The sequence below is a fragment of the Macrobrachium nipponense genome, chromosome 27 (assembly GCF_015104395.2).
Source record: "Macrobrachium nipponense isolate FS-2020 chromosome 27, ASM1510439v2, whole genome shotgun sequence".
In the NCBI taxonomy this organism is placed as follows: domain Eukaryota; kingdom Metazoa; phylum Arthropoda; class Malacostraca; order Decapoda; family Palaemonidae; genus Macrobrachium; species Macrobrachium nipponense.
In genome coordinates, this window is record NC_087216.1 from 13,092,438 (window position 1) to 13,117,012 (window position 24,575).

General features: G+C 48.2%; 1 protein-coding gene across 1 annotated transcript in view; it reads left to right on the forward strand.

Annotated features, from left to right (window-relative positions):
• The window catches only part of LOC135200834 (transmembrane GTPase Marf-like), a 79,801-nt gene that overhangs the window by 34,236 nt on the left and 20,990 nt on the right, over positions 1 to 24,575 (forward strand). The window contains 2 exon segments of the mRNA XM_064229523.1: positions 440 to 547; positions 1,347 to 1,367. Of these exon segments, the coding sequence (XP_064085593.1) occupies positions 440 to 547; positions 1,347 to 1,367 (129 nt within the window).

Below are 24,575 nucleotides of genomic sequence, written 5' to 3' on the forward strand. Positions count from 1 at the left end.
GAAAGGTTTTTGAAATGGCCATTTTTTTCTTATAATGATTTATATTACTTCTAGGGTCTTTCAACCTTAATGCACATACTGTACAATTATCTATGATAATGGGCTCCTGTCCCAAGAATTTGAAAATCCATGAATAATTCTTGGTGAGGCTGTTAAACTGACATAGAACACTTAAGATTTGTTTCAAGTTATCTGTAAATACATCACTGTTATTAGTACTAACTACAGTAATATGGAAACTAAAAGTAATTACTAGTATGTATTAAATTTCAAATGGCATCAGTAGAGTACTGTGTAAGAATAATGCATTTTGTAAAATGCTACAGCTTTTTCCATTTGAGGTATTGAATTTGTTGGAATCTGTTTTTAGCTCTGTATGTAGTCCTTGCTAGTTTTGCATAGTAGATACTTAAAACAATTTTATTTCTTAATTCTCCAGGAAAAGAACTTCTTTCACAAAGTCTCCTCAAGGTTGTCAAAGCCAAACATTTTCATTCTTCAAAATAGATGGGACATGGCTGCATCTGAACCAGAATTTTTGAATGAGGTAAGGCAGTTTTTGAAGATTTTGTAAACTAAATCTGATTGATTTTCTTTTTCAGAAAATTCACACATAATCCATATTACACTTTAGCATCAACAGTCTCATACTGTATTCATCCATTATTCAAGTAGGATTGCTAGCTTAGGCTTTGTATAACCCCTGTAGGTATATTGTATGTTTGTCTGTGGTTGTTAGTTGATGCTTGTAAGATAGAGTAGTTGTATGATTACTTTGGCTATAGTAACATGGAAAATATTGATTTGAATGGAATCTCTGAGCCTTAGGAGATGTTAAATACTGGAAAATTTAAAGGTACACAATACTGTTAAGGAAAGACTTTGTTTCAAGCAGGAAAGACTGTGGAAATTGCTATTAATTGAGAGAGGGCAAGGTTATAAATAAGACATAAGAAGTTTCATGAATATGCTAGAAAATATTACCTTTTTATTTAGTATATCTGTTTGTTAATTCAGATTGGGAAAGGGTTTTCTTCAAATTTAAGGCATTTCCAAGTCTTCATGTGGCCAGGTATATAAAGTGTGCTGTGGTATTATCGTACATAAATGATTAATATTACAGACACTAGATTTAATGAGTTATTGTCACTGAGATGCTGCTAGAGGCAGTCTTTATTACAAAATAATGTTACACATATAAAGAGTATGTAGTGAATTTGGCATTGTCTCTAGTTGCTATAATAAAACACATACTTTAGCTTCCATACAGTGCAGTTGATTTTGTTCCATAGATTTCTAGAATGCTTGTATTTGGTATCTAATAGAATATTTATTGGGCCTTATAGCCTAACACAGGACAGTGTGAGGTAAGAAAATGTATTTTTTTTGCACTTCTAGAAGTTGGGATATATAGCTTCTGCTTCTTTTCTCATGATTTATTTTGCACTTTTGCATCAGGAAGACTCACCCAGTCATCATTTTTTGGAGACAAGGATGTCTTATTTGTAGTAGGAGATTGATAATTAGCTGACACATTTACTTTTAAATTTTTCTCATGAAATACATGTAAAAAAGATTCAGAGCAAGCTCATCTTCTATTCCATATAAGAGCACTTGTTATTACCTCTCTACATAATGCACTTCTTACCTTCTTCTTAGCAAATTGACCAAATTTCACATGGCTAAGATTTTCATTTCTTCTTATAGATCTAGGTAAACACTGGCTGTTAGTGCTGAAGGTGCTCATGTATGCCTACTGCAATTCTTGTATTAATGGTAGCGGGCTAGTACTATAGGCATTTTTGTTACACTTGGTTAGCCATTTGAGATTTGAAGATTTTAACTTGTTAATGTGGTTAAATTATGTCATATAAAAATAATAATAATTGTGCATCAGCTACTTTGATATCATGCAGAATCTCTTCTGTTTCAAAAAATTTACCTCTCTTGATGAGGTTGAGGAAAAATCAGATTTGTGATTGGCAGTAGGGAGTTTATATTGTTTCTTCAAATAAAGGTATCCAACATTCAGTAGGATTTCACAATTTTGATGGTGAGGAGGAAGAGTCTTTTACATACTTATATACAACAGTGAAGTTATTGTAAGTTTATTTCTGGTTGTTGACCTTTCTTATTCATAATGTTTTGAACATCCTTTCTTTTATCTGATGCATTGCATCAGGGATTGCAGTTTTCGGTACCTAGTTACCTATGTTTCATCTGTTTGTTTCCTGCTGGGAGACTTGGGAGGATAAGTGACTGCAGTGAAAATGTTCAGGGGAAGTTTTCACTGTAAAATATGTCAGTAGTTTTTGTGACTTAGATCAAACTGTTTATTAATAATAATAATAATAATACTAACCTTTGCTTATGGGTTCTTTGTTATTTTGAAAGAGAAGCTTAATGGTTTTATTATTCATGTAATAATTGAGCAGAGTAGGGCAACATTTTTTTTCTTGATTAATCGTAAGATAGCTTCCATAGCCTAGTTATTGGTAATAATACCTTTTGTAAAAAAGCTGATACGTATTCTTATTTTCATCCATGATTAATTTGTAATTGTATGACACTTACCTGGCAGGTATATATATAGCTATATTCTCTGTTCCACCTGGCAGAAATTTTCAAAACTCGCGGCAAACGCTAGTAACCTATTAGTAGTTCAGGCAACCACCACCCCGTTACCGTGGCGCTAGCGCTAGAACCGTTTCCCAATTGGGCCAGATTTTCTCTGCCAGCCGAACCGGCAACATTGTGGTGGTTCCCTGCTAGGATTTTCATTCTCGTTGCTGACTTTTCATGGATTTTTGGTATTGTACTCGGAAACGTTAGCTTTGGCATTCGCTTTGGATTGTTCTTTAAAGATGTCTGATACGACGGGAGTATGTTTAGAGTTGTGTGTAAAAGAGGGGTGTAAGGTAAGATTGCCGAAAGCTTCGGTCGACCCTCATACCATTTGTAAGAAGTGTAGAGAGAATGTGTGTACTTGGGAGAATAGGTGCTTTGAATGTGAGAATTTATCAGAGAAGGAATGGAAGATATTTATGAAATATGTTGAGAGATTTGAGAAAGATCGTGTAAGGAGATCTGTTTCTCGTAGTGAGAAGTTCAAATTCTTCTAGTAAAAGGAGTGAATGTATTTCCTCTCCAGCTCCTTCTAACGTAGAATGGTAGTTCCTTCTCCCCAGGTATCTCCTGCGCCCGCTGCTGTATCGGAGGAGGCGAACGATACAAATATTGTGAAGGTGTTGTTCGCTGCCCTTGCGTCCATGGGCGACCAGATACAGCGACTTACAGATAAAGTTAGTGCTTTCGATGTCAGTGAAAGTGTAGTGGAGGGGGCGTCTGATCGTCTCTCTCGTGCTCCTAGACCTAGACCTCTGTCAAGCTCCCAGACCCAAGGGAGAAGGCATGTCAACAGTCGAAGGGAGGCGAGAGAGGTTTTGTCACGGTCAGGCGTCCCTTCGAACAGTCCTGTTGCAAGTTCCCAGGCTGTTGCAGTTCGCCGCAGAAAAGGCGTAACTGGGAAGTGTGCGTCCTCGGAAGGTTGAACCTTCCGAGCGAGAACGTCGGTATGCAGTGGTGTCTCGCCCCCTCAAGAGGACTTTCAGGACATCAACTGCTCTCGAGAGACATGCTCAAGATCGTGAGGCTTGGGAGTAGTCCTGAGGTGTTGTCCTCCTCGGAAGACGGGGACGCAGTTCCGATCAAGAGGAAAAGGATTTTGTTCCGACACGGCATACAAACCTTCGGTCCTTTTAAACAAATAGGGAAGGTACTAGCGGCAGCTGGATAGGTGTAAGCTTTCGAACAAGGGGTTCGGTAGTTAACTGCTTGTCCGACAGGCGCTGCTAGCGCGCGACTGGTAGGTAAACAAATCACTTTTGCTTTCGGCCTGCTGGCGTGTGGACGTATATCATCGCTCTCTGCCGCTTCATCGTCGTTTGCTTTCGCATGATTGTGTTTTTCTTTTTCTAATTATCTAGTGAAACTGAATTGTAAGTACAATCATTTCATTGAATTCAATTGTGAATTAAAGGATCTTGGTGGTCACACGCCTCCGATTACCGAGTGCCGGACTGAGGGCGTAAGTGCGGGATTCATTTCCCCAAGAATGATCCTCGTATTGCGTATGCTCGGTGCCGAGGGCGGGAGCACTCGCTCAGAGCGTATATTTGGGTTGGAAATGTGTAGATGAAAATCGTAAGTAAGTGCTCTTTTCATTTATATTGACCTGTATGCCCGTTGCCGAACGAATGCGCTCGGCACGGAAAACTTGATTTAGTATGGAAGTTGGAATCGCAAGTACAGTATTCTTTTTCATTTTCATATATTATTTTTTGATTGTAGCAATACTCATTTGGATCAGTTTCCGAGCTTACCCGGAAATTGACCCTTCCCCCTTTTTATTTTTGAATGAAGTGAAATCGCAAGTGCAGTTCTTTTTCATTTCATTTTTTATTGAGATTGCATTGTTTACTGGGATCAATGTTTTCGCGATTCCCGGGGATTGATCCTTCCCCCTTTTGATTGTATGAAGTGAAATCGCAAGCGCAGTAGTCTTTTCATTTTTCATCATATATTTTTGATTGCATCAATTCATTATGGATCAAGGTTTCCAGAAACCTTGATCCATAAGGTGGTAAGGAATTGATCCTTTCACCCTTGCGCCTCGGTACTAGGGCGCAAATGCGCTCGATCCGAGCCCTTATTCATTGTGAAGTGAATCGTATGCAAGATGCATTTTCATTTTGTTTCCTTATTATTGATTGCATCAATATTTATTTGGTTCAAGTTCCGCTCAGTCAGGGAATTGATCCTTATGCCCTTGCATTCGGGCCGATGGCACGATTGCTCTCGGGCTCTTATATTGTTGTTGGGTACATGGGTACTGTGCGGGGGTGGGGAACGAGAACCCCCCCCCCCCCCCCCCCCCCCCCCCCCCCCCCCCCGCTCAGCTCCCACAGATGGCCCTCCCCTTGGGGGGGGGGTTGGGGGGGGGGAGGTTATCGGCGTTCTTCTCCTCGCCCGATCCGTCGAGCGCGGGGGAGGGCGGCTCGGTGCCCGATGTACAATTGTATTAGGGGTCTTCCACTCGTTCGGAGAGGGCTCGCCCCCCCGCAGCGCGAGGGGACTTCCCCCCCCCCCCCACTAATCGCTACTACTGTTATTTCCGCAGGTGCTAACTGCCACGAGCGGTGGACCTTGGTGAGGTATGGGCGTCCTTCCATTTGCAGGGCGTGCTAGTGTCCAGGGGCTGCGGTTCTATTGGTCTGGGCCTACTGCGGTCACCCATGGAGTGGTGACACGCAACCAGGTGACGACGTCCCTCCTCACCTGGTGTACTCGCCTACGTGGTAACAGTCTTGCCTACAAGCCGCTGTGAAGTGCCGTTCGCCGTACCGAGAGGGGGGCGTGCCGCCGCCGCTCGTGGTTGCCGCGCTGCAGCGACCACACTTCCGCTGCCCTAGAGCTCGCCCCTGGACCTGCCGCCGGTACCAGGATGTTGCTGACTGCTGCTCCACTTCCTGTGTTTCCGGTGCTGCCTGCCGTACCTGCCGATTCTGGGCTGACTGTCCATGCAGTTGCTGCGCTGGCTGTCCCTGCCGTTGCTGCGCTGGCTGTCCTGCCGTTGCTGCGCTGGCTGTCCCTACGATGCTGTGCTGGCTGTGCCTGCTGTTCCTGAGATGCCCATACCTGCTGATGTACGTCCCTGTTCGTGGTGGTACTACCCCAGACTTTGGTCTGTCTGTACAGGTGCGTCCAGGCCCTGTGGCTTCGGCTACAGCAGCCCCGGCTCCGCCCTGGATAGCAGATCTTACGTCTGTCCTGAGGAAGCTGACGAAGAAGAGGAGGAAGGTGTCGTCGTCGTCGTCTTCATCTTCTTCGTCGTCGGCTGCCGCCTCTTCCCCTTCGACTTCTAAGGCTTCACAGCCGAGGAAGAAGAAGGTTGCCTCCTCCCTCCTAAGAAGTCTCCCTCGGGAGTCTTCTCGGGTGGGACCCGTCTCACCTCGGTGGGACGGGAGGGTTTCCTTCCGCTGGTCCTCCTGCTCCTTCGGGAGCGGGGTGGCCCGTCTCTTCTTCCGCAAGGAAGAACGACTCACGGGGACCAGAGGGGTACCGGCTAACACCGGTACTTCCTCGCCTGGTGTCAGTGGTTTTTCTGCCACTGCATCAGGGTCCGTCTCGGCTCTCGTTCGCGGGAGGTACCGTACCAGTGTACGGTCGCCTACCAGCGACCGTGCAGCCAGGAACCACAGACCTCTGAGTCCGCTCAGCGTCAGGTTCACGGCACGGGGTGGAAGACTGGTGACAGCGCTCAGGCGACTCTCACCAGACCAGCTCTCACTCTCGCGGCGAAACAGCTGGCTACCCGGGGACGTGACGGTCCACGACCGAGCCACGGACTGAGGCTGGGAAGAGGTCCTCCCGTTCGCCGGTGCCAGCCACGGCTGGAACCAGCGACGTGACGTGCCGTGAGGACAAGCACCGGTCTCACTGTGACAGTGGAGCCTGCAGGTCGCCTGACCGTCGCCCTCACAGAAAGCGACCGGGTACGGCAACCAGCACCAGCTCTTCTGACACTCGAGATCGGGGCCGCTGTGCTCAGTCCAGCCGTTCTCCACAGCGAGACGGTTCGACCAGGCCTCCTGCAGCTCGATCGCCACCGCGGGCGGTTGACGATCGCCTGCAGCCCTCCAAGCCTGCTGGTTCTGCCAGCGAGCAACGATGGAGCGTCAGGTCTGCCTCTCCCGTACCTTCAACCTCCTCGGGTTACACCGGGAGGAGCGAGGTATTGAGGAGTGATCGTGAGGGTGTCGCCCCTCATGATCCCACCACAACGCCCATACGTGCTAGGCACGGTTCTTGGACCGGCCAGGACGTATGCGCAAGTGGATGGGGAAGACCGAGAGGGCTGTCGCTGTTCCCCCTTCTTAGGAGGAAGGTTCTCGGAATATGCTCTTGTTCGAAGGGCTTAACGGTCCACTCTGCAAGATGCTGTGACTTCCGAGATCCAGAGGAACTTTTGCGAGGTTTACGGCGCTGATTCGTCAGCACAATGACCTCGGGGAAGGATCGCCGCTCCCACCAGCAGAGCCACGTCTCGGCTCGAGTCGTTTTGGGGCCCGAGAGGGAACCCAAATCGACGGTGGGTCTGCCGCGATCGGAGCTTGCGACTGTGTTGAACCAGGTAGTCTTTCTCGTCTAACCGGACAAGAAGGCTCTCTCAGTTCTAGACGGTCGAACAAGCTACTTCACCCCTACTACTGCGACAGGAGGCGTTTCTACGTGTCTTCGGACACCGTATTTTTGTAAATACCCCTTCGGTCCTCCTGAGGTTTCGACCATCGACGAGGACTGGAATGAGTCGGAGAGGTATCGCTCTCTCCTGTCAGGTGTCGATCAGCCCCACCCAGACGACGTTCACAGTGGCGGCAGACACTTACCTACAGTATGAGTTCGTAAACCCTCCTCGGGAAAACGTTTTCTCCTGACGATACGTTTTCCCAGGCTCTGAGAGGCACCGCCGTAAGGCGATGGCTGCTCCTTTTCTTCTCCAACTGCTAGATCCGCTGGGGGAAGACGAGCCAGTATCCAATTCCTTCCCCATTCCTCTCTCCCTTACGGCTACGAGGGAAAGGGGAGGGATCCTACAGAGATTTCTCTGTAAGATCCCACGTTAGGGCTGCGCTACCGACCTTCGGGTCCTACCTGACGTAAGCCCCGGTCATTGAGGAGGGATCCTGCCCCTTTCTCGATTTCTACGGGAATCGAGAGGACCACCAGCCGATATCGTCTGACGAATTCGGTGGGGGTTTCGCAGAGTGCTTAGGAATTCTACGGAATTTTCTAGCGCACTTCAGAGTGTTCGAGTTTTTTACGATCTCCAAACACTTAGGCGAGACCACGGTCAGAGTGAGCGAGAATCCCCGATAATTGTTACACGATAATCGGGAAACCTCGCTTATGCTCGAATTCCTGTAATTTCTAGCATTTGGAAGAAAGACTGCTGCTGAAGAAGAGTATTCTCACAGTAGGCGCTTAACCTGGAATAGAGAAGAACGGACGGGAACTTCCAGTTTGGCTTGAACTATCGTCTTCGGTATTCTGTTCACCATTGAAGCTTTCCTTTGGGAAAGACTTCTCCTTCACTCTCTTGACTAGAGAAGCGAAGCGGTCGATCTCCAATCCTTATTCTCATTCCTATAGGGGAAAGATTTTAGGATGGAGGTCGTGGTACAGAACCTACAAATATACTACGTATATTACCCTCGCGACATGATTCTTTAACAGTTGAATTGTCCGTGGGGTAGGTCGCATACCGTAGTTAACTCTACGGTTTGTGGACCGAGACGAATTGTATCTTAATTGAACTGCAACTCGGGGTTGCCTGCAACCTCCCAGCAGTTATCAGTTTCGATTTTAGATACTTGGTATTGTCATGACAACACCAATTCAGCTTTTGTATTTACCGAAATCCGTTTCGGTTAAATATGCAATTGCTCGAGCGTATTCTTTATGCTCGATGGTTCTAGCCGAACGCATTCCTTCGTGGAATAATGGATTACCTGGCAACTCAGGATGACGAGTCACCGAGAGCTACTGCGTATTGAACTGCCTGATAGCGGCTCAGTATCAGCTAGGTCTCGGAGATACACGGTCGGTTACGTCTCTCTCTCCCCTGGTTGGATTGACTACCGAACCGTATCTCTGCCCAACAATCATGGACTTAGGTCTCTGATTACGGGGATTCTCGCAATAATGAAGGACCATCTACTGCTGTGACGCTCGATTTCATCGCCGGCGACATTGCGAGAATTTTCAACAGAGATATCTCTTGGACTCTTTCATCTTTCTGTTTACCGCACGGTAACAGAAGTCTGTACTAGTCAACCGCTGCATCGCACTGCGATAATGCGAATGATTTTTGCAGACATCTGAGTTTGTCTTCAAAATATCTTGTATTCGTAGGTGCAATTTCATTGCTCGCCCCGAATTAACAGATATGTCAGAAGACATCGCCTACTCTCCGACCTGACAGCTCTACTTCCAAATGTTTCAGCCCATGAGAAGCAGTTCTTCAGCCAGTAGTTCCCTGTCTTCATTACTGGAAGCGCTCCGCTTTTATTGCAACTACGATCCTCACCGGACAGCAATCAATAGCGGTTAGCGTTCTCAGTCTTTGTAGCACAGGTTCAGAATCTTGAGAATCCTTCTCTCGGTTCAGCTGTGAAGACGTAGGTTGCATTTTCTGTACACCTTCGTCTTCAACGTCACATAGTGTTGTTTCTCCTTACCCGAGAATCAACTATACTATGAGATATCTTGCCATCAAGGACCTCGGTCTCTAGAAGGCAATTGACTTTGTTCGCCTGTTGGGCACATGCCTTAAGAGAGTCATCACCTTGCCTTCTGGCATCGGTGACGAACAAATTATTTGTTTAGTCTCTTGGCATAAACCCTGTTAAGGCGAAGGTCACGTGACTTGCTCGGGTGCTTGGACAACTTGCCTCCTACCGAACGCAAGTCAGTAGGCAGCTGTCAGAGCGCCCAAGTCTGTTACGAACTTCGCTGTGGACTTAGTTCGGTTGTTCCATAACAATCTTTTCTTCGTCCTAACGGGCTTGTCACAGTACCCATACCATCGACACCCACCATTGAGTGTCGGTGTCCTATCCCACTACGAGAACAACAACTTCGCTGCAGACGGATAGACCAGTATGGGTACAGGACATCACCGAAGTCGAGAAGAGGGATAGGTCATACACAATTCCCTTCTTTTCCTCTGAGGTAATTGCATGACTTTAACTGCGAAGGTCAAGCATCCAGGATGGGGGGATTCGTGACGCTCGATTTCGTACAGAATTCGTAGCGAAGACTCTGAACCCTTCGGTTCCTGACGATCGTTAGAGTCCTTCACAATCCCCTCCCTAATGACTTCACCGCCTTCGATGCGAAGGAGATGCTGCTTTGTCCTGTGAAAGCGCGACCGCGCTTTCTGAAGAAACTCGACATCCCAGGCTGAGTGTTGAAGACTCTTCGTCAGCACCAAGATGACCTAGAAGTACACTCCCTCGAGTTACACAAGAACTTCTCCTTGGCGCAAGGTACTGAGGCAGGGGTCTGGTACAACCAGACACTGGCACCTCCTTCTACCTTTTGGATATTGCACAGGTCCTTGGATCGTTTTCCTTAGGACCGTGGTGGCTGCTCAACACGTTGTCTAGCTAACCCAGACCCTAGCAGGCTGAACAGCATCGAGTCCTGGTGTGACTGTAAGAATAGATAAGTGAATGAGAGAGTGACTGGCTTCTCTTCCTATCTTTTCTAACCCCTCTACCTGTGGGTAGAGGGATACGGTCATCACCTTGCTGGATAAGGACGAGATGCCGGTGAGCTACTCGACAGAGCCCCATCCTATCCCTTTCACTAGGGATGGGAGCGAATATCCACCACTTCCTCCTACAAGGGGGGGAAGTGGATGCCAACAAGAGACAAAACCATAACGTTGTTGCCTCTTGCAAATAGGAACTTGTTCTTGTTGCTGGTACGAAGAGATACGCTTGCCTCTCTCTTAGTACTTGGTCCAGAGGTCTGACCATTGATCCTGCGGTGCACACCCCGATCAATCGGACAGAGGCTTGGATCCCTCCCTCGCTCTTACGACAGGGAGGCTTCCAAGGTTGGGCGAACACCAGTCTGTTCACAAAAGACTCAGATTCCACCCACCAAGAAGTGAGTCTTCCTATTGTAAAAGGACCGAAGGTTTGTATGCCGTGTCGGAACAAATGACAATTCTGTCCAAAATTGCATTTTTCCTAACTATACAAACCTGAGTCCTTTTACACATAGCCCCACCTCATGCCAACCCCTCACTCTGCAGTTTTTGCTTGGGCCAAAAGCAAAAGTGATTTGTTTACCTACCAGTCGCGCGCGCGCGCCTGTCGGGACAAGCAGTAACTACCGAACCCCTTGTTCGAAAGCTTACGACCTATCCAGCTGCCGCTAGTACCTTCCTATTGTAAAAGGACCTCAGGTTTGTATAGTTAGGAAAAAATGCAATTTTGGACAAATTGTCATTTCGTGCTAAAGAGGACTCAGGGCGCACTGGCGCTATACGTCCTTCTCGGCCTTGGATTTCGATGGAGAATCTCCTCCATCTTCTTGTGTATTTCTTCCCCTCGTCTTTCTCCGTCGGGTAGAGTACAAGATCGCTCTCCGTTTAGTCTGCAGTCGCTCGTAAATCCTCCTCCTTCGTCCTCTACCATTCAGGAGGATAGTACGAAGGGTTCTTAAGGAAATGCAGTCCAAGCTGGCAGTTCTGGTGAAGTCTTGGGATGCGCCTGGGCAAGCATCTTCGAGGCGTAAGGACGATTTCCTTCCCATTAAGTCTTCTAAAAGGGAAGACAAGGACGCGTTCGCCGAGGACTCAGGGCGCACTGGCGCTAGGAGGACAAGCGATCGCTTGGTTTTTCAGGAACCCAGAACACAGGAAGAAAATAGTTTCGGAAGAAGCAGGACGCAAACGTCAGGACGCGGGACCAATTGTGGACGCAGGACGCAGGCGACAGGAAGCAGGCGTGTCTACGATCGGGACGCAGGGACGCAGGCGGGCAGGATCATCGAGAGGGCGCCTGCCAGGACCGCCCGAACCCCTCGGTTTAGACGCCAGGACGCAGGCGGCAGGACACTATTCCGTCAACGAAGCGTCAACACGACAATGATTTACAAGACATTTCTTCAGCAGAAGAGGAATTGGAATTAATTGAGGAAAAGAATACGGAACCTTCTTCAGATTATAAGGTTCTGACTTCACGTCTTATTGCTATTTTTGAAGGGGAATTTAAACCGACAGCTCCGTTATCTCCCTTATCACAGTTTTCCAAGAACTAGGACTCCAAAAAAGAAGTCCTCTTTCCTTAAGATGACTATGTCAATTTCGGCGAAGAAGGCCCTTCAACGTGTGAATGACTGGATGAAGGATAAGAAAGAAGCGGGAAAATACTCTTTTGTTTTTCCACCAGCTAAGTTAGCATCTAAGTCAGGAGTATGGTACGCTACTGGAGAAAGTCTAGGCCTGGGAGTACCTGCCTCCTCCCAGGGGGACTTCTCCAGTATAGTAGACAGCTCACGCAGACAGGCGTTACAGTCTGCTAAGGTCTGGTGGACGTCTTCAGAGTTTGACCATCTTTTAAAGGGATTTTTAGGACTTTCGAAGTCTTCAATTTCCTGGATTGGTCTTTGGGAGCACTAGCGAACTCCCTAGAAGAAGAGGATTCGCAGGATTTAGAAACAGCTAAGAGCATTATGTCCTGCATGGACAAGGCTCTGAGAGACGGAACGAATGAACTGGCTTCGTTATTCACAGCAGGAGTACTAAAGAAGAGATCGCTGTTGTGTTCTTTCGCTTCAAAAGGAGTTTCTAACTCTCAGAAATCGGAGTTGCTGTTCTCTCCTCTTTCGAAACAGCTGTTTCCTTCAGAGGTGATTAGGGATATAGCTCTCTCCCTTTCTCAGAAGGCCACTCAAGATCTTCTCTCGTCTTCAGTTAAGTAAGAAGTTCTTACCAACCAAGTTGGTTAAGAAAACTCCAAAGGATACTAGGCCTTCGCAACAGCCCTTTCGAGGAAGACATTCTTCGCTCGACCCGCCTTTATTAAGGGGTAAGAGAGTACCCACTAAAAGAGGAGCCAAGACCCCATCTAAAGAATGAGAACTCAGTCCTCCAGACGACAGTGGGAGCCAGACTTCAAGGTTTTTGGGAAGTTTGGCAGAACATGAAGGCAGATCCCTGGGCTGTCAACGTAAGCTCGGGAAAGGGTACAAGATTCCTTTCTTGAAGAGACCTCCTCTCGCAACATCTCCGAGAGCCCTCGGGGCAAATTACAACGATTTAGTGAAGAAAAGCGGCTCTGTGGGAGCAAGTAGCTTCCATGCTAGAGAAAGGAGCCATAGAGCCTGTTCTGGATCACGAATCTCCGGGATTTTACAACCGTTTGTTCCTGGTTGCAAAGTCCTCGGGAGGTTGGAGGCCAGTTCTGGACGTAAGTCAACTGAATCTTTTCGTAGAAAAGACCAAGTTCACTATGGAGACGAACGATTCAGTACTGGCAGCGGTACGTCCAGGGGACTGGATGGTGACCCTGGACTTACAAGATGCATACTTTCATATTCCGATTCATCCAGGAAGCAGGAAGTATCTAAGGTTTGTGATTCAGGACAGGGTCTTTCAGTTCAAGGCCCTATGCTTCGGCCTTTGCACAGCCCCTCAAGTGTTCACGAGGATGATGTCCAATGTGGCGAGATGGTTACAATTAAGAGGGATCAGAGTGTCTTTTTATCTGGACGACTGGTTGATAAGATCCCAATCAAGAAGTCAATGTCTGGAGGACTTGAGTCAAACATTGGACTTAGCAAAAGACCTAGGTCTGGTAGTAAAACATGGGAAAGTCTCAATTGGATCCCCCAACAAACAGATAGTTATTTGGGGATTCAGATATCGTCAGTGACTTTTCGGGCTTTTCCGTCCCCCGAAAGGCAAGCCAATGCATTCGGAAGGTGCAGGACTTTCTAAAGAAGGACCGATGCTCAGCAAGAGAGTGGATGAGTCTACTGGGCACACTCTCTTCGCTAGAGAGGTTCATTTCTTTAGGAAGACTGCACATGAGACCTCTACAGTTTTTCCTGAAGGATTCATGGCCAAGAAAATTGCAACCGGATTCCTTCCAGTTTCTAATTCCTGCCGAAGTAAAGGAGGAATTAAAGTGGTGGCTAACTCCAGGCAGGTTAGCAAGAGGGATGTCGCTTCAGCAGAAGAGCCCAGACCTCGTCTTGTTTTCCGACGCGTCGGACGCGGGTTGGGGAGCGACATTAGGCCCTCAAGAGGTGTCGGGACTTTGGAGCAAGAAAGAGACAAAGTGGCACATAAACAGGAAGGAACTGATGGCAATTTTCTTGGCCTTGAAGCACTTCAGAGAGTTGATTCGAGACAAGACAGTGCAGATCAACTCGGACAACACCACGGCTCTGGCATACATCCGAAAACAAGGAGGAACTCATTCTTTTCCCCTTTACAATCTGGCAAAGGAAGTTCTGCTTTGGGCGGAAGAGGAAAAGGTCGTGCTACTCACCAGGTTTATACAAGGAGAGAAGAATGTGGGTGCGGACCTGTTGAGCAGAAGAGAACAACTTCTCTCGACGGAGTGGACGTTGCACATGGAGGTTTGCCAGAGCCTGTGGAAGTTGTGGGGCCGTCCGGTAGTAGATCTGTTTGCGACAGCCAGAACAAAAAGGTTACCAACCTATGCTCTCGGTTCCAGACCAGGAAGCAGTGGCGGTCGACGCATTCCTGATGGATTGGTCAAACTTAGATCTGTACGCTTTTCCTCCGTTCAAGGTACTGGGGAAAGTGATGAAGAAGTTCAGGGAGAGCCAAGGAACGAGGATGACCTTAATAGCCCGTTTTGGCCGGCCCAAGTTGGTTCACAGAGGTACTGGAAGATGGACAGTAGATACGCCAAGGACTCTTCCTAAGAGTAGATTTACTCAGACAACCCCACTTCGACAGGTTTACAAGAATACCTCGCTCTGGGTACTGACTGCGTTCAGACTATCGAACGTCTGGTCAGAGCGAGGGGATATTCTAGAGAGGTGGCCAGTGCAGTGGCTAGAGCCAGAAGAACCTCCACAATCACAGATATCAGTCGAAGTGGGGACAATTTCCGGAAGTGGTGTAAGAACAGGAAAGTGTCTTCATCCAGTACCTCTGTGACCCAAATCGCAGATTTCCTTATATACTTGAGGAAGGAATTGGGCTTGTCAGTTTCGACAATCAAAGGTTATAAGAGTATGCTAACCTCAGTGTTTAGACACAGGGATCTAGACATCTCGAATAACTTAGACCTTAGAGATCTGATTAGGTCATTTGGTACGAAGAAACAATCACAATGCAGGCCACCTGCTTGGAACCTTGATGTGGTCTTGAAGTATTTATCTTCTAGCAAATTCGAGCCTTTAGAGAAATCCTCTCTGAGAGATCTTGCTAAGAAAACTATTTTTTTTAGTAGCATTGGCAACTGCTAAAAGAGCTAGTGAGCTTCAGGCATATCGAGAAGGTGGGAGGAGACATGGCAAGCATGTGTGTTCGTTCAAGAAGGTTCTTGGCCAAGAATGAGAATCCAGCTAATCCTTGGCCAAGATCCTTTGAATTTGTTTTGGTCTGGCTGAGTTAGTGGGTCACGAGCAAGAAAGAGTTCTCTGCCCAGTGAGAGCGTTGCGGTGTTATATGGACAAGAACAAGAGATATCAGAGGGAAGTCTGATGCTCTGTGGTGTTCAGTTAAAGACCCCAGTAGGACCCATGACGAAGAACGCTCTAGCCTTCTTCATGAGAGAGTTAATTAGAGAGGCTCATAGTTGTTGTGTCAAGAGCAGAGCTTTGGTATTTTGAAATGTGAAGGCTCATGAAGTCAGGGCAGTGGCGACTTCATAGCTTTTAAAAAGAATTTAGCCCTCAAGGAAATTATTGAATCCACATATTGGAGAACTAATTCAATATTTGCGTCTCATTATCTTAGGGATGTTCAGACAACCTTTGATAATGTCAGACGCTAGGTCCATACGTGTCCTCTGGTACAGTATTGGGCAAAGGATGTTACTACCCCATAACCTTCTTTAAGCTAGTTGATTTTATTAGGTGATGGTGTTTGTGTTGTTTTGGTCGTCTGAGAAAAGTGTGGCGGTACTTTTATCAGTCTTGTTAGTATTATCCGGTGATGGTGTGTGTGTAGTTCAGTAAATGATCTATTACTAGCTTGAATGCCGTGGCATAAGAGGGCTGTACGGTTCTGTCAACACATTGGTCACGTCCAGTTGTCAGTTCCAGGTCTTAGCTTCTTCAACATACAGGACAATTCCTTGTTGAGAGCTACTAAGGTGTAGCAGCTTAGAGGCAGGACCTATGAAGTCAGCTACCTTAGCAGGTAAGGAACCTAGAGTTTTAATAATATTTAATAATATTTTTATACTCTAATAATGTTGCTGTCTTTGACCCACCTCCAAATGTAGTCAATCAGCTATATATATACCTGCCAGGTAAGTGTCATACATTAAAAAATGAAGTTTGTTCCGACACGGCATACAAACCTTCGGTCCTTTTACAATAGGAAGGTACTAGCGGCAGCTGGATAGGTCGTAAGCTTTCGAACAAGGGGTTCGGTAGTTAACTGCTTGTCCGACAGGCTGCGCTGCGCGCGGACTGGTAGGTAAACAAATCACTTTTGCTTTCGGCCTGCTGGCGTGTGGACGTGTATCATCGCTCTCTGCCCGCTTCATCGTCGTTTGCTTTCGCATGATTGTGTTTTTCTTTTTCTATTTATCTAGTGAAACTGAATTGTAAGTACAATCATTTCATTGAATTCAATTGTGAATTAAAGGATCTTGGTTTCACCACGCCCTCCGATTACCCGAGTGCCGGGACTGAAGGGCGTAAGTGCGGGAATTCATTTTCCCAGGAATGATCCTCGTATTGTGTATGCGGTGCCGAGGGCGGGAGCGCTCGCTTCCGAGCGTTAGATGGGTTGGAAATGTGTAGATGAAAATCGTAAGTAAGTGCTCTTTTCATTTATATTTTTTTGACCTGTATGCCCGTTGCCGAACGGAATGCGCTCGGCACGGAAACTTATTCAGTATGGAAGTGGAATCGCAAGTACCAGTATCTTTTCATTTTCATATATTATTTTGATTGTAGCAATACTCATTTTGGATCAGTGCTCCGAGCTTACCCGGAGGGGAAATGATCCTTCCCCCTTTTTATTTTTGAATGAATGTGAAAATCGCAAGTGCAGTTCTTTTTCATTTTCATTTTTTATTGAGATTGCATTGTTTACTGGGATCAATGTTTCCGCTATTCCCTGGAATGATCCTTCCCCTTTTTATTTGTATGAAGTGAAATCGCAAGCGCAGTAGTCTTTTCATTTTCATATATTTTTTGATTGCATCAATTCATTATGGATCAAGGTTTCCAGAAACCTTGATCCATAAAGGTAAGGAATGGATCCTTTTCACCCTTGCGCTCGGTACCAGAGGGCGCAAATGCGCTCGATCCGAGCCCTTATTCATTGTGAAGTGAATCGTAATGCAAGATGCATTTTCATTTTATTCCTTATTATTGATTGCATCAATATTTATTTGGTTCAAGTTCCGCTCAGTCAGGAATTGATCCTTATGCCCTTGCATTCGGGCCGATGGCCACCGATTGCTCTCGGGCTCTTATATTGTTGTTGGGTACATGGGTACTGTGCGGGGGTGGGGTCGAACGAAGGAACCCCCCCCCCCCCCCCCACCCCCCCCGCTCAGCTCCCACAGATGGCCCTTCCCCCTTGGGGGGGGGGAGGTTATCGGCGTTCTTCTCCTCGCCCCGATCCGTCGAGCGCGGGGACCGGGGGAGGGCGCTCGGTGCCCGATGTACAATTGTATTAGGGGTCTTCCACTCGTTCGGAGAGGGCTCACCCCCCCGCGCGAGGGGACTTCCCCCCACTAATCGCTACTACTGTTATTTCCGCAGGGGTGCTACTGCCACGAGGGTGGACCTTGCGTGAGGTATGGGCGTCCTTTCCATTTGCAGGGCGTGCTAGTGTCCAGGGGCTGCGGTTCTATGTCTGGGCCTACTGCGGTCACCCATGGAGTGGTGACCACGCAACCAGGTGACGACGTCCCTCCTCACCTGGTGTACTCGCCTCACGTGTAACAGTTTTGCCTTACAGCGCTGTGAAGTGCCGTTCGCCGTACGAGAGGGGGGCGTTGCCGCCGCCGCTCGTGGTTGCCGCGCTGCAGCGACCACACTTCCGCTGCCCTAGAGCTCGCCCCTGGACCTGCCGTCGGTACCAGGATGTTGCGGCTGCTGCTCCACTTCCTGTGTTTTCCGGTGCTGCCTGCCGTACCTGCCGATTCTGGGCTGACTGTCCATGCAGTTGCTACGCTGGCTGTCCCTGCCGTTGCTGCGCTGGCTGTCCCTGCCGTTGCTGCGTTGGCTGTCCCTACCGATGCTGTGCTGGCTGTGCCTGCTGTTCCTGAGATGCCCATACCTGCTGATGTCGTCCCTGTTCGTGGTGGTACTACCCCAGACTTTGGTCTGTATGTACAGGTGCGTCCGGGCCCTGTGGCTTCGGCTACAGCAGCCCGGCTCCGCCTGGATAGCAGATCTTACGTCTGTCCTGAGGAAGCTGACGAAGAAGAGGAGGAAGGTGTCGTCGTCGTCGTCTTCACTGCTTCATCGTCGTCGGCTGCCGCCTCTTTCCCCTTCGACTTCTAAGGCTTCACAGCCGAGGAAGAAGAAGGTTGCCTCCTCCCTCCTAAGAAGTCTCCCTCGGGAGCTTCTCGGGACCGTCTCACCTCGGTGGGACGGATGGGAGGGTTCCTTCCGCTGGTCCTCCTGCTCCTTCGGGAGCGGGGACCGTCTCTTCTTCCGCAAGGAAGAAGAGGACTACGGGGACCAGAGGGGTACGGCTAACACCGGTACTCCCTCGCCTGGTGTCAGTGGTTCTGCCACTGCATCAGGGTCCGTCTCGGCCTCTCGTTCGCGGGATGGTACCGAGTGTACGGTCGCCTACCAGCGACCGTGCAGCCAGGAAACCAGACCTCGAGTCCGCTCAGCGTCAGGTTCACGGCACGGGGCGGCGAAGACTGGTGACAGCCGCTCATGCGACTCTCACCAGACCAGCTCTTCACTCTCGCGGTCGAACAGCTGGCTACCCGGGGACGTGACGGTCCACGACCGACCACGGCTGAGGCTGGGAAGAGGTCCTCCCGTTCGCCGGTGCCAGCCACGGCTGGAACCAGCGACGTGACGTGCGTGAGGACAAGCACCGGTCTCACTGTGACAGTGGAGCCTGCAGGTCGCCTAACCGTCGCTCTCACAGAAAGCGACCGGGTACGGCAACCAGCACCAGCTCTTCTGACACTCGAGATCGGGGCCGCTGTGCTCAGTCCAGCCGTTCTCCACAGCGAGACGGTTCGACCAGGCCTGCAGCTCCGATCGCCACCGCGGGTTGACGATCGCCTGCAGCCCTCCAAGCCTGACTGGTTCTGCCAGCGAGCAACGACGGGAGCGTCAGGTCTGCCTCTCCCGTACCTTCAACCACCTCGGGTTACACCGGGAGGAGCGAGGTATTGAGGAGTGATCGTGAGGGGTGGCCCCTCATGATCCCCACCACAACAACGCCCTACGTGCCAGGCACGGTTCTTGGACCGGCGGCCAGGGCGTATGCGCAAGTGGATGGGGAAGACCGAGAGGGCTGTCGCTGTTTACCCCCTTCTTAGGAGGAAGGTTCTCTCGGAACTATATGCTCTTGTTCGAAGGGCTTAACGGTCCCACTCTGCAAGATGCTGTGACTTCCGAGATCCAGAGGAACTTTGCCGAGGTTGACGGCGCTGATTCGTCAGCACAATGACCTCGGGGAAGGATCGCCGCTCCCACCAGCAGAGCCACGTCTCGGCTCGAGTCGTTTTGGGGCCCGAGAGGGAAACCCAAATCGACGGTGGGTCGGCCGCGATCGGAGCTTGCCGACTGTGTTGAACCAGGTAGTCTCTCGTCTCCGGACAAGAAGGCTCTCTCAGTTCTGGACGGTCGAACAAGCTACTTCACCTCCTTTACGCGACAGAGGCGTTTATAGTGTCTTCGGACACGTATTTAAATACCCCTTCGGTCCTCCTGAGGTTTCGACCTCGACGAGGACTGGAATGAGTCGGAGAGGTATCGGCTCTCTACTGTCAGGTGTCGATCAGCCCCACCCAGACGACGTTCACAGTGGCGGCAGACACTTACCTACAGTATGAGTTCGTAACCCTCCTCGGGAAAACGTTTTCTCCTGACGATACGTTTTCCCAGGCTCTGAGAGGCCATCGCCGTAAGGCGATGGCTGCTCCTTTTCTTCTCCAACTGCTAGATCCGCTGGGAAGGCGAGCCAGTATCCAATTCCTCCCCCAGTCCCTCTCTCCTTACGGCTACGAGGGAAAGGGGAGGGATCCTACAGAGATTTCTCTGTAAGATCCCACGTTAGGGGCTGCGCTACCGGGGGGACCTTCGGGTCCTACCTGACGTAAGCCCCGGTCATTGAGGAGGGATCCTGCCCCTCTCGATTTCTACGGGAATCGAGAGGACCACCAGCCGATATCGTCTGACGAATTCGGTGGGGGGGCGGGGGTTTCGCAGAGTGCTTAGAATTCTACGGAATTTCTAGCGCACTCAGAGTGTTCGAGTTTTTTGTTTTTTTACGACTCCAAACACTCAGGCGAGACCACGGTCCAAAGTGAGCGAGAATCCCCGATAATTGTTTACACATAATCGGGAACCTCGCTTATGCTCGAATTCCTGTAATTTCTAGCATTTGGAAGAAGACCGCTGCTGAAAGAAGAGTATCTCACAGTAGGCGCTTAACCTGGAATAGAGAAGAACGGACGGGAACTTCCAGTTTGGCTTGAACTATCGTCTTCGGTATTCTGTTCACCATTGAAGCTTTCCTTTGGGAAAAGACTTTCCTTCACTCTCTTGAATAAGAGACGAAGGCGGTCGATCTCCAATCCTTATTCTCATTCCTCGAGGGGAAAAGAATTTAGGATGGAGGTCGTGGTACCAGAACCTACAAATATACTACGTATATTACCCTCGCGACATGATTCTTTAACAGTTGAATTGTCCGTGGGGTATAGGCGCATACCGTAGTTAACTCTACGGTTTGTGACGAGACGAATTGTATTTTCTTAAATTGAACTGCAACTCGGGGTTGCCTGCAACCTCCCAGCAGTTATCAGTTTCGATTTTAGATACTTGGTATTGTCATGACAACACCAAATCAGCTTTTGTATTTACCGAAATCCGTTTCGGTTAAATATAATTGCTCGAGCGTATTCTTTATGCCGATGGTTCTAGCCGAACGTATTCCTTCGTGGAATAATGGATTACCTGGCAACCTCAGGATGACGAGTCACCGAGAGCTACTGCGTATTGAACTGCCTGCATAGCGGCTCAGTATCAGCTAGGTCTCGGAGATGCACGGTCGGTTACGTCTCTCTCTCCCCTGGTTGGATTGACTACCGAACCGTATCTCTGCCCAACAACTCATGGACTTAGGTCTCTGATTAACGGGGATTCTCGCAATAATGAAGGACCATCTACTGCTGTGACGCTCGATTCATCGCCTTCGACATTGCGAGAATTTTCAACAGAGATATCTCTTGGACTCTGTCTCTTTCTGTTTACCGCACAGGTAACAGAAGTCTGTACTAGTCAACCGCTGCATCGCACTGCGATAATGCGAATGATTTTTGCAGACATCTGAGTTTGTCTTCAAAATATCTCGTATTCGTAGGTGTGCAATTTCATTGCTCGCCCCGAAGTTAATTAACAGATATGTCAGAAGACATCGCCCTACTCTCCGACCTGACAGCTCTACTTCCAAATGTTCAGCCCATGAGAAGCAGTTCTTCAGGCAGTAGTTCCCTGTCTTCATTACTGGAAGCGCTCCGCTTTTATTGCAACTACGATCCTCACCGGACAGCAATCAATAGCGGTTAGCGTTCTCAGTCTTTGTAGCACAGGTTCAGAATCTTGAGAATCCTTCTCTCGGTTTCAGCTGTGAAGACGTAGGTTGCATTTTCTGTACACCTTCGTCTTCAACGTCACATAGTGTTGTTTCTCCTTACCCGAGAATCAACTATAACTATGAGATATCTTGCCATCAAGGACTCGGTCTCTAGAAGGCAATTGACTTTCGCCTGTTGGGCACATGCCTTAAGAGAGTCATCACCTTGCCTTCTGGCATCGGTGACGAACAAATTATTTGTTTAGTCTCTTGGCATAACCCTGTTAAGGCGAAGGTCACGTGGACTTGCTCGGGTGCTTGGACAACTTGCCTCCGTACCGAACGCAGTCAGTAGGCAGCTGTCAGAGCGCCCAAGTCTGTTACGAACTTCGCTGTGGACTTAGTTCGGTTGTTCCATAACAATCTTTCTTCGTCCTAACGGCTTGTCACAGTACCCATCACCATCGACACCCACCATTGAGTGCGGTGTTCCTATCCACTACGAGAACAACAACTTCGCTGCGACGGAAGAGACCAGTATGGGTACAGGACATCACGAAGTCGAGAAGAGGGATGAGGTCATACGACAATTCCTTCTTTTCCTCTAAGGTAATTGCATGACTTTGCCTGCGAAGTCAAGCATCAGGGGATGGGGATTCGTGACGCTCGATTCGTACCGAATTCGTAGCGAAGACTCTGAACCCTTCGGTTCCTGACGATCGGTTAGAGTCCTTCACAATCCCCTCCCTAATGGGCTTCAACGCCTCGATGCGAAGGAGATGCTGCTTTGTCCTGTGAAAGCGCGACGCGCTTTCTGAAGAAAACTCGACATCCAGGCGGAGTGTTGAAGACTCTTCGTCAGCACCAAGATGACTAGAAGTACACTCCTCGAGTTACACAAGAACTTCTCCGTGGCGCAGGCTGAAGGCAGGGGTCTCGTACAACCAGACCACTGGCACCTCCTTCTACCTTTTGGATATTGCCCACAGGTCCTTGGATCGTTTTCCTTAGGACCGTGGTGGCTGCTCAACACGTTGTCTAGCTAACCCAGACCCTAGCAGGCTGAAACAGCATCGAGTCCTGGTGTGACTGTAAGAATAGATAAGAATGAATGAGAGAGTGACTGGCTTCTCTCCTATCTTTTGCTACCCCTCTACCTGTGGGTATAGAGGGATACGGTCATCACCTTGCTGGATAAGGACGAGATGCCGGTGAGCTACTCGACAGAGCCCCATCCTATCCCTTTCACTAGGGATGGGAGCGAATATCCACCACTTCCTCCTACAAGGGGGGGGAAGTGGATGCCAACAAGAGACAAACCATAACGTTGTTGCCTCTTGCAAATAGGAACTTGTTCTTGTTTGCTGGTACGAAGAGATACGCTTGCCTCTCTCTTAGTACTTGGTCCAGAGGTCTGACCATTGATCCTGCGGTGCACACCCCGATCAATCGGACAGAGGCTTGGATCCCTCCCTCGCTCTTACGACCAGGGAGGCTTCCAAGGTTGGGCGAACACCAGTCTGTTCACAAAAGACTCAGATTCCACCCACCAAGAAGTGAGTCTTCCTATTGTAAAAGGACCGAAGGTTTGTATGCCGTGTCGGAACAAATGACAATTTGTCCAAAATTGCATTTTTCCTAAATATAACAAATCCTTTGAAGGTCCTTTTACACATAGCCCCACCTCATGCCACCCCTCACTCTGCAGTTTTTGCTTGGGCCAAAAGCAAAAGTGATTTGTTTACCTACCCAGTCGCGCGCGCGCGCCTGTCGGACAAGCAGTTAACTACCGAACCCCTTGTTCGAAAGCTTACGACCTATCCAGCTGCCGCTAGTACCTTCCTATTGTAAAAAGGACCTCAGGTTTTGTATAGTTAGGAAAAATGCAATTTTGGACAAATTGTCATTTTTATGTTAAAAACAAAGTTTAGTGTATATACATTACCTGGCAGGTATAATATTTAATTCATTCCCACGCCTCCCCTCAGGAGACAGGGTTCAGAGAAAATCTGGCCCAAATTGGGAACGGTTCCTAGCGCTAGCGCCACGGTAACAGGGGTGGTGGTTGCCTGAACTACTAATAGGTTACTAGCGTTTGCCGCGAGTTTTGAAAATTTCTGCCAGGTGGAACAGAGAATATAGCTATATATATACCTGCCAGGTAAGTATACACTAAACTTTGTTTTAACATAAAAACTTCATTTTTAATTGGAGACCTCTTGTAGTAGAGTGTAGGGCATTTATTTTGGTGGACCTTATATTTTTGTTGACTTCTGTTTTAAGTATTCTTTACTTATGAGGACCTTGTATTTTCTTTACTTATGAGGATCTTGTATTTTGGGATCCAGGGGGTAAAGGTGTTAACAACAGATTTCTCATATCTTGGATTGCATGTTCTCTGGCCATTAAGGTGTTGTCCCAGGTCAATAGCATTTATGTAAACACAAGTGGTGTATCAATGAAGCATCTGAAATAAAAATACATCAAGGAAGGGAGGGTACTTTTGCATATTCTCACAGGCAAATTTTAAGCATGAATGCTTTGTGCGGTTCTGCAGTAGTAAATTCACTGCTACTTTGGGATGTCTGAATTTGATTTAGTGTTATTTTTGCCTCTTTGGTCGAGGATCAGATTGATGGTTTCTTTCACTAGTATGTTTGAAGAAGCTCTTCACTGTGGGGAAGCAATGATCTTATGCAAAGTCCTTCGGTAAATGTAAGAAGGAAACTCAAGGCAATACCTTGAAAGAAATGGGGGTAAAACTTTATTAAGGGTTTTGACCTTAGCTTAGATACTCAGATTATGAATTTTCAAGTTTTTTTAATTTTAATGTTGCTTCAAGTATACTCTGGTTTATAATGCTGCAAGAAGTGAGGAAGGTGTAGCGCTTGTAGTGCTGTTGACAATCTCAGTGATGCTGTTGACTTTTCTAAATATGTTCATTGGAGTTCTCTGGAATAAAGAGATGTCAGTGAAGTGGATTTTGAGTTTGGCT